Source organism: Engraulis encrasicolus, chromosome 14, assembly GCF_034702125.1.
Source record: "Engraulis encrasicolus isolate BLACKSEA-1 chromosome 14, IST_EnEncr_1.0, whole genome shotgun sequence".
NCBI lineage: Eukaryota > Metazoa > Chordata > Actinopteri > Clupeiformes > Engraulidae > Engraulis > Engraulis encrasicolus.
The window spans coordinates 33472228-33482655 of NC_085870.1; the positions used below are offsets into that span (position 1 = coordinate 33472228).

General features: G+C 43.7%; 1 protein-coding gene across 1 annotated transcript; it reads right to left on the bottom strand.

Moving 5' to 3' along the window:
- Positions 1-3008: 3008 nt before the first annotated feature.
- LOC134463456 (uncharacterized) lies at positions 3009-4960 on the bottom strand. Its single transcript, XM_063216652.1, has 6 exons — positions 4904-4960; positions 4511-4793; positions 3901-4075; positions 3706-3782; positions 3390-3570; positions 3009-3262 (listed from the first exon to the last, which is right to left on the bottom strand). The coding sequence occupies exons 1-6, from the start codon at positions 4933-4935 to the stop codon at positions 3009-3011; spliced, it is 1002 nt and encodes a 333-aa protein (XP_063072722.1). The 5' UTR covers positions 4936-4960.
- Positions 4961-10428: the final 5468 nt, after the last annotated feature.

A 10428-nucleotide genomic window follows, 5' to 3' on the forward strand; every position in this document is an offset into this window, starting at 1 on the left:
CAACATTTTTGGGCGTGAAGCGCAAGATGACGCTGTGAAATGCCTCAAGCGTAGATGTCCGGTACCGTGAGCTTAGTCTCTCCACGTCACCGAGAACCCTCTTGTTGACAAGTACCTTCTCCATTTTGAGGAGGGCCTTGGAACCATATGTAACAGGTGGAACTGTTCCCCCAATTTCCTGGTTTCATCTCCGATTGGTGGAGCGTACTTTTACTCTGTAATAAATGGTCGGGCATGGGTAGATTACGCGTTTTCCCCAATCCTTCCGGTGTGCCTGGATGTGCTGTGGCGCAGGGTAGGCCTACGAGTTGGCTAGCTGCGTGTGGATGTCTGTGTTGATCGGGTTGAGTGCTACCAGTGGACGGTCGTCCGACGAGTGTGAGTGGGTGGCTTCGGAAACCACGGCGAACTGGCTGCGTAAAGTGGCCCTTTCTCGGTGGTGTGACTGCTGGGCTAGTCATGCGCCACGTTCTACAGGCTGCTGTTTTTGGTCTTTGCGTCTAGACCTGTCAATCAAGTCTGATGCGCACGAGTGTCAGGAGTTGCGCGTGTTACTGCATGGGGTCAATGGAGTGACTTGACGTTGGGTATACTTTCCCCGCACCCCTCCAATCAAGCCAATCAGTATTGTGCACGTTGCAGGACTAAAACCGTTTTATTTTCGCTTAACCGTGTTTTATGTGTGTGCATTACGCACACGCTTTATACTGCATGCTTCGCTCTTCGTATGTACATTAACTTCAATATGCATGCCTGGCTTTTCTTTTGCTCAAGTGTGTGAAGTGTTTTCAATACGGTCAAGCTCCTGTTGACCACTTGTGTGTAACCTGTTTGTAGTGTATGACCTTGCATGGTTTGTTTTATTATTTTCTTTCTTTGTTTTGTCCTAAGACTGTGACTGCATAAACACTGCAGGTTTATGGAGAACGAGGAACTGTCCCAGACTGTGAGATCTGAGTTTGAGATAATGTTTTGACCATGCATTTAGAAATATACATATTTGTACAGAAAATAAATTCTATGTATGAGACTCACGTCTTTGTCTGATATGCAATGTGCGAACTTGTGTGTCCTTATTTAATGGTTTACTAAAGGGTCTTATCTCTCTCTACGGCTGACCCTCCGTAGTGGCGTAGTCGTGCTTTGGGTTTACCGTAAATAATAATAATATCCACTCTGCTACAATTGACGTATTCGGCAGGTATCATTCATTAAGGATAGAGACGTGAGCCTGTTTCACCCTGTATTGTTTGTTTTCTGTACCCATGTGTTGTGATTTGTGTTTAGGCTACTTTACTGTGAATACATTGTAGACAAAAACAGCAGCCTGACGACAACCCTGGTTTTGTTTTTTGTTTGTTTCAATTTACTTTTAATCGAAGATGGATCAAGAACCTGAAGTGGCAGTGTTGTTGGATATGGTGCGACAGCAGCAGGTGCAGCTTAATCAACTATCGCAGGGTATTGACGCGCTGCAGGGGCCTCTACCAAGGCGCAGAGATGTGTGCTGGCGGTGTCTACAACCTGGCCATTTCGCCAGAGATTGTGACGGCCAGCGGGTTACCACCCGGACACAACCCTCTCTGGGCGCCCAAACTAGCGGCACTAGGCCGTCTTCCCCTCGCTGCAAGGCTGGAAGGGATGCGCCCATTCAGTCTAATTTGATGCCGTCCAGCATCATTTTGCACTGTGTGTGTGTGTGCGTGTGCGTCTGTGCGCTGGTCTTGATGCATCTGCTCGGTGCTTTGTAGTTGCGTGTGTGCGCGCGTGTTTGTGTGTGTGGGGGGAGATGGTGCGTGTGTGTTCGCGCGTGTGTGTGAAACCCTGAGTCCCGTTGATTGGAAAATTGAGTTGGTCGTCGGGGCGACGACCCAAAAACCTTGGGGTAGAATGTAACAGGTGGAACTGTTCCCCCAATTTCCTGGTTTCATCTCCGATTGGTGGAGCGTACTTTTACTCTGTAATAAATGGTCGGGCATGGGTAGATTACGCGTTTTCCCCAATCCTTCCGGTGTGCCTGGATGTGCTGTGGCGCAGGGTAGGCCTACGAGTTGGCTAGCTGCGTGTGGATGTCTGTGTTGATCGGGTTGAGTGCTACCAGTGGACGGTCGTCCGACGAGTGTGAGTGGGTGGCTTCGGAAACCACGGCGAACTGGCTGCGTAAAGTGGCCCTTTCTCGGTGGTGTGACTGCTGGGCTAGTCATGCGCCACGTTCTACAGGCTGCTGTTTTTGGTCTTTGCGTCTAGACCTGTCAATCAAGTCTGATGCGCACGAGTGTCAGGAGTTGCGCGTGTTACTGCATGGGGTCAATGGAGTGACTTGACGTTGGGTATACTTTCCCCGCACCCCTCCAATCAAGCCAATCAGTATTGTGCACGTTGCAGGACTAAAACCGTTTTATTTTCGCTTAACCGTGTTTTATGTGTGTGCATTACGCACACGCTTTATACTGCATGCTTCGCTCTTCGTATGTACATTAACTTCAATATGCATGCCTGGCTTTTCTTTTGCTCAAGTGTGTGAAGTGTTTTCAATACGGTCAAGCTCCTGTTGACCACTTGTGTGTAACCTGTTTGTAGTGTATGACCTTGCATGGTTTGTTTTATTATTTTCTTTCTTTGTTTTGTCCTAAGACTGTGACTGCATAAACACTGCAGGTTTATGGAGAACGAGGAACTGTCCCAGACTGTGAGATCTGAGTTTGAGATAATGTTTTGACCATGCATTTAGAAATATACATATTTGTACAGAAAATAAATTCTATGTATGAGACTCACGTCTTTGTCTGATATGCAATGTGCGAACTTGTGTGTCCTTATTTAATGGTTTACTAAAGGGTCTTATCTCTCTCTACGGCTGACCCTCCGTAGTGGCGTAGTCGTGCTTTGGGTTTACCGTAAATAATAATAATATCCACTCTGCTACATTTGGAAGATGATTGAAAAGGTAAATGGCTGTGCAGTGTCAATACATTGTCACAATACATAGGGAGTGCAATATGACATTACTAACCTGGTTTAAGCCACTTTTTCTTTGCGTTGCTCTTGCGTTCAGCATGCAGACATTTAGGGAATTCAGGGTTGTCATGGACATGTTGATCTTGCATGTGGTTAAATAGAGATGTCCACTTTGCAACCTTCTCAGAGCCTGAAGTTGAGGATGTTGCGCACCAGTAGACATGGTTGCTGATTCCTCGTTGCCACTTTTGGATCACCTCGCAGTCTTTCTCCTTGGCCACCTTGCTAACTTTCTTGGATAGACCTGATAGTTAAAAAATATATTCAAATAAGAAAAGAAAAGTTATTTGTATCCAGACATTCAGTCGATATATAAGCATATAATGTGGCAAGTACTGTTATTGTTCCATTTTAGTCAGCACAAGACATACCTTTTTCCAAATGCCAGACATCAAAGTAGTGCGTTATTTTCTTTTCCCGCAAGAACTTCTGAATCTGTGGGTGGCGGTCGGTGACGATGTAATCAACAGTCATGCCCTTGGAGTCCAACAACTGCAAGCCTCTTATAAGTCCTTCTTTCTCCATGTTGTGACTCCCGCCAACCTCATTGCTCTGTAAACAAAATGCAAAAGACATACAACTTTTACTTCACTACCAGAAATTGTGTGTGACTGTTTTGTGTACAGTTATGGGTAAATGAGAATACTCTTTCAAGATGTCACATTGCATAAAACTGATAACTCTCACCTGAACCAACTGAAGAGCAATGATTTTGTTGTTTTCCATATTCATCAAACTGTATGTCCCGTATTTTGCACAGTGTCCTTTAAAGTTGACATGGTGGAGAAATGACAAAGTCATGATTAAAATTAGTAGGTGATAGCTTTATTTTACTAAACAACTGGATACAGCTACATGTATCTCTAATTGTAAGAGTCTTACCTGGTGAATCTGCTCTCATGTCACCCCCAAGCTTCAGTTTTTGGTGCCTAAGGGACTCCAATTCACCATCTTGATACTGGTGCCATTTGTGTATTACAGCTGGCTCAATGTAACGGGTTGCATGTCTACGGAATGAAGAGTAGCTTATGTTTCGCAGCCGCATGGCTTTAAAGACCTAGAAAGGAAAAAGGAAAGCAAATGGGTACTTCATATAAAGAAATATCAGTTGTTCACAAGCATTCACATGTAGTGTGTGTAGAACATTTGTGTAATGTTTCTGTAATGACATGACTCACGTCAGACATTTTTACTTGTGCACGCACCTAATGGATACATTCTATTTTATGACAGTTACACTATGTCAGTTAGATAGTTATAAGTCATGCTACAGTGATGCTGCCCTCCTGATGATATCCCTAAGTAACCTGGTACTCGTATCCTTCAAACGATACACAACAACCAAAGAGTGGAGCAGTGGAGCAGTAGAGATAGAGGTGACAAGTAGCCCGTCAACGACCGGGGGAAGGGTTGGCTGAGAGGCAGTGGAATAAACAAGAGAGGGCTGTACCCCCCGACCCAGAGTAACACTGAAATGCATAATGCACTTTACCTTTTGCACTTGATTAAAAGATGATCCTGTGCAGTATACAGCTGCTGACAATTGGAGGTTGCCTACAGGTGAGCTCCCCATCAATGGCTGGCTTTCCCAGTGCTTGATGAAATTGCAGTGGTGGCATCTTTGGTCAACGGATAAAAAAGTTCCCCGTCTGAAAGTCTTCACCTCGGCTGCACGGCGACAGTTTGGACATTTCTCAAACAGCTCCATGAGGTTCTTCTCAAACACTATGTATTTGTTGTCGTTGTATCCAGGTGAAGATGTTGAAGATGTACCACTGGAAGACATTAAAGAGAGAATTGACATAATCATTAGTCAGCCAGTACAACTGTTATTACAGACATTCTCATGTACAGATGTGATGAAATAACAGGCTGTAACACATACGAGAGATGTGAGGATTCGCCTACAGTGGTCATCGACTGTTCTGGGTCATAGGTTTTATCAAGGGGTTCAGGTGGTGCTGCAATGCTCTCCTCCTCCTCCTCCTCCTCCTCCTCCTCCAACCTAGGTCTTTTGTTTGGCCTTGGCCCACTCTTGATGGGTGTTGTGGACGGTGTTGAGGTTGAAGGGCCCAATGAGGGGGTTGAAGTTGATGGGCCCAATGATGGTGCATCTGTATTTGTCTGGACGCTTTTCTTTGTGTCGCTGAAATGGCACTGGGTCTCTACATCAAAACAATGAGTTACAGACATGTGAGAGTAGAGTAGAGAAGAAGAAAGAAACATGTATTAATCCCAAGGGAAATAACCATAAAGTAAATGCTTACATACGTTTAGTCTCTCTCTCTCTCTCTCTCTCTCTCTCACACACACAAACACAGATGAATGAAGAGTGGTTCAGCTGCTTGACAACATTTTTGGCCTACAGTACATGTTGCACAAAACTGTACAATGACAAAACACCCAGCCAAATAAGGCACACACAATGCAATCTCCGGAATATAGGCTATTCGTAATACATTTCCATTCGCACACAGCATGCATCATAACAGAACAACAACTATGTTTCTGGCACAATACTAACCTTTGCTCCTATAATGACGTATGCGTAGTGTTCCCTCCGAAAGCTGTGTACAACGCGTTGGTCTTCTAGGGGGTGGTGGAGGTGGTTCTGTTTGGGTGCTAGCATGGTACGATGGGCGAGACACCGATGCCTGTGCTGAGCTACCCTGTAAGACACAAATTATACACGCGTGATCAAACGACACATAAAGCAATACATAAACAGAATTACACCGAAGTGAGCAACGGTATTCTCCATGAGGTCACTTCAAACACAAGTTTCACGGCGAGAAGAACATTTCGATAAAACAAATTGGCATTGGCAAATGATAAACGGTAAAGCTGTCTAGGTTCTCGTTCATCTTGAATGTGTGGCTGAACCATCGGCTTGCATTGAGAAGACGGATGCATTGATCGCAATATACTCTCAATGATCGCAACGTTTTGAGTAAAGAGCAAACCCGACCAGACACAGCCTCGTATGACATACCCTAACTATCCATATAATAAGGTGAATTTTCCCTCGAAAGTCCGATATGCGATATCATTGACTGTGTTTTGCGAGAGCTGAGCAAAGGCAGTACTAGCAATGCCCTACTACGTATGAAAACAGACAATGTCTTCTCATGAAATCTTGTTTGAAAAGACATAGTTTAGTTCAGTATAGTGGTACTAGGGCAAACGCTGGGTTGTCTAGTATCATTGCCTTTGACTTAGTTACACACACAAATTGATCATATTGTTGTATGACTTTGCTTAGTTCACGTCTGGGTCAGCTGTTAGCAGAAGCACAGACGATGTGACCACAATGCATGCTACAGAAAGTTAGGTCTTTATATCAAGAAAACGTTAGATAGCATTTCACTGACGGCTTGTGAAGTTGTGGTTGACCTTACAGATGGTGATGATCCTGGCTTAATCACCAGCTTCGATGCATACCCACTGTTGTATGCACCCAGATTGGCGAAGTCACTATCTTGGAAATGTTTAGCACACACAACCAATGACTTGGGGTACGATGTTGGTATTGATCCAAAGATAAACTCCAACCATTTCTTCTTCAGGTCTTCATCCTTGGGCAAGTGGTACATGGAAGTGGTTTTACCCCCACACATAAAACATGAGCGTGCTTGTTCTGCCATGATTTCAATTCCAAAATCGCCTCCGGCTCCGTCGCGCAGTCGTTATCCTCTCTGGTAGCTAATTTCAGTTGGCTCAAGTTCTTTGCTAGGGGGCGGGGGTGGATGAGTGTGTGGGCGGAGATGGGCGACGGTTTTTTTTATTTTCACATACCATACATGGCTATGGTGACGTACTAAAGTTTGGCCATTTCGCAAGCACTCATTTGTCCGTCTCTCAAAGTGGGCTGGCCCGTCAGTGACCAGTGCAGGGCACGCAGATCGAATTACACTTTGGCATGGCGCATACTCATACGGCTTGCGGTGACCTACCACATTTTAAAATGAGTGACAAAAAGAGGTTTCCCGCGAAAGTTGCTCTTTAAGTAGACATCAGGGATGTATTTTGCTTAATAGCAACGCCGACCTGATTGGTTCATATTGCTCTGAATAGCCACAGAAGGCTAGGCTATATTTTAATGGGTTTACGCACGCGAGGTCATCTAACTGTGGTCACAGTCGCCAGGTGCTATTATGAGAGGAAAACTATAGCACGTTGGCAAACATTAAAGTCAGTTTAAGCCATGCATATGATGAACCAGTTTTCTTGTTTGAAAAAACACACTTCCCGGTGCGCAGGGTGCATGCATTTCTGACTGACCCAGATGAAATCGCATGAGGAACTCCATGATTATGAGATGACATTGCATATATTTCCCAGCATATATTTCCCCTCTCTCTCTCTCTCCAAACCCAGTTGTACTTGGACTCACTTTTAACACCGCTGGCCTACCCAGGTGAATCGCAGCACACATTGTTTGCAGTGAGCCGTGCCGTGTGCGAGTGCTGTGCAACTTCACCCCTAACGTTTAACCTAGACTAGCGAGTGCAGTGTTGTAAATCACGTGGAATAAGTGCAGCGATTACCTGCGTAGCCTACTTAATTATGGAAGTGAGTGTCATTTGGACTGCCTATGGAATCAAGCCTACTGTCACCAAGCTCTTCCTGTCTCCCCAGCCTCCCCAGTATAGATTTGGGGTGCCCCGGGACTCTTTTAGATTTCTGTTAGTTAATAAATATTATTTTAAAACTCAATATTTGTGTCTTGGCGTATTTGTGGTGTACAGTACTCTCCAGGGTATTTGGTAACAAGGAGAGGTGTCGCTGGAAAAATGCGCACTTTCTCACCTGCGACACATAACCCGACAGTTGGTAACACTTAATTTGAGCACGAAAACAGCAATATCAGTCGCTTGCTAATTTTTGCCAATGTGACAACATTAAATTCATTAGGGAAGTGTAGGTTAGGTTATCGCCCCAGCTGTTGGCGATGTGAGATAAATAGCCAACGCTTACACGCTCAAACGAAGCGCTGTTAGGTTACTGCGGTGAGGTGTATTGCACTCTCAGTAATTTTTACCAAACGAAAAAAGTATCCACATCCAGAAAACAAGTCTGAAGTTGCAATATTAGACGTTTCAAATATTGCGATGCGAGAATCGGTATGGCTTCTGGCTACACTCAATTTACATTTTGTCAGAGCTTGCACATTAATGCAATTCATCCGATCATCATTTAAAAAAAAAAAAAAGAAAATTCATTACATTATTTAGGCTATTCTTTTTATGACTCTTCCTACTTCCTGGAGGTGTTCTCACACAATTTATAGGCATGTTGTTATCCGCTGAATCGGTGCGTGCTGGTGAATATGAGCATATTAATATGCCGTCAGCATCGTCTAAAATATTCCATATGGTAATAAACATTTTGGACGTCCAAGCTCACACGGGAGCGCTGCAATAGGTAAGCTGTAGGCCAGCTTAAACGCGGCGCTGTAGGTTACTGCGGTGAGGTTTAGGCCTCCTATTGCACTCTCCGTCATTTTTACCAAACGAAAAAAGTATCCACATCCAGAAAACAAGTTTGAAGTTGCAATATTAGACGTTTCAAATCTTGCGATGCGAGAATCGGTATAGGGGCTTGTGGCTACACTCAATTTAGGTCTAAGCTTACACATTTTGTCAGAGCTTGCACATTAATGGCAATTCATCCGATCATCATTAGGCTATTTATTCTTTTTATGACTCTTCCTACTTCCTGGAGGTGTTCTCACACAATTTAATTAGGCATGTTGTTATCCGCTGAATCGGTGCGTGCGGGTGAATATGAGCATAATTAATATGCCGTCAACATCGTCTAAAATATTCCATATGGTAATAAATGTTGCCTACCCATTTGCGCTTGAATGTGTATTGTGTGTATATGTAGCCCGAGTACTGTTGTCAATTGTCCTCCTGCAGCCACCATAGCTTACCTCTTGTTGACACACCCCCAGGTAGCATGCCGGTGGCTACGCACCAATTAGCTTTTCATTCATAAAAAGGGCTCTGACAGACCGGTCACGCACAAGCCCTGCTTTGTCTCGTTGTCCCCCGGTCCTCGCTGCTTCAAGGGAAGTGTTTGCTTCTGCAGCATACGGAATGCCTCTGGGTAGATGGAGGATGCCTGCCCTGATGGTTTCGTCTTGAGGATGCTGGGGGCATCTCAAGCTTTGGTGTGGTGTGTCAGTCTGCTTTGGTGCTGCAGGAGGTATGTTTTAACTTTGTGCTGGTGTGTATTTTAATGCAACACTGAGCATTTCCGAAAACTTCATCGTGCGTCTGAACTTACTTGGTTGGAATTTCATCGCACTATACTTCGTACCTACATCGGACCACGTTGGTCTGAGGGTTTCGAGAAATCGGCGTTGTTGGTTAGTTGTTGTGTCGCACTTCGTTCGGACTTACTTGTAGTGTGAGAGCCTATGTATCTGATTTGGGGGCCTGTGGGATTTGGATGTTAATTTTTGGAGACATTTATAGATTCATTCTATAGGGTCTAAGGAATGAAAAATAACATGTCTCCATTTTTTCTTTTGACTTTTAGTGCCTTTAACCCCTTAACATTCCTCGTGATTTGCCTGAAAAACGCCTGAAAAACCAATCCAAATTGAAATTGTAACTGTAACCCAGCCCTTTGTGCTATGGACAAAATAAGACCACTTTTGGAAAGCAGACATTCTGTAGTTATTTTATATTTAGTCAGATTCACTGTAAATTGTTCTGGTGAAATATGTAGATTAAGAAATGATTGTAATTTTTTAACATTTTTGTCCCTCGCCTAAAAAAATAAAATGTATATCTCTTAAACAGACCTTTTACTGCAAGGAAAGGGTTTACAGACAGAATGAAACAAAGGCAAGATGCTCTAAGAACTTTCATTTCAAATTTCATTACAATATCTCGAAATCTGTGCTCTCTACATGATTTTATATGTGGGTATGCCTAGGCGTTTTTCAAAGTACCATTTGGAGTCTCCAAATGGACATTTTTGGAGATGTATAGGTATGCTAATGGAAACATGCCACTACTTGTAATGCAACATCACAGACCAAAAAGTGATATATCTTTGGAAAGGTTACACTTTAGAGGATTGGATTACACTGTTAGAATACTCACAAAACCCTGATTGTTTGAAAACCCTGAATGAATAGGAAAAAAAAGGGGGGGGGGGGTGGATGCATGCAATCTCAATTTTTGTACTTCTTTGTACTGACTTGTACTGTATATGCATATAGCTCATGGCAGTCTCAAGGAGCACAACACAGTCACAAGAGTCAAGTAAAGTCAAGTTAAGTGTACTTTAATATCAAAAATCTATGTAGCAGGAAAAGCATAAAAAATCTATTAGCACAGAAGTTTGAAATGGTGTTTGACCAATCTACAATGTGCAGTTACTAAACATACATAA

Bases quoted from the DNA above. Each gene is read 5' to 3' on its own strand.
- LOC134463456 (XM_063216652.1), bottom strand. From the start codon at position 4,935: ATGACCACTGTAGGCGAATCCTCACATCTCTC. The intron at 3,571-3,705 runs GTGAGAGTTATC...TTTTGTTTACAG, and splicing joins TTGCTCTTCAGTTGGTTCAG to AGCAATGAGGTTGGCGGGAG. The intron at 3,263-3,389 runs GTATGTCTTGTG...TTTAACTATCAG, and splicing joins TGTCTGGCATTTGGAAAAAG to GTCTATCCAAGAAAGTTAGC.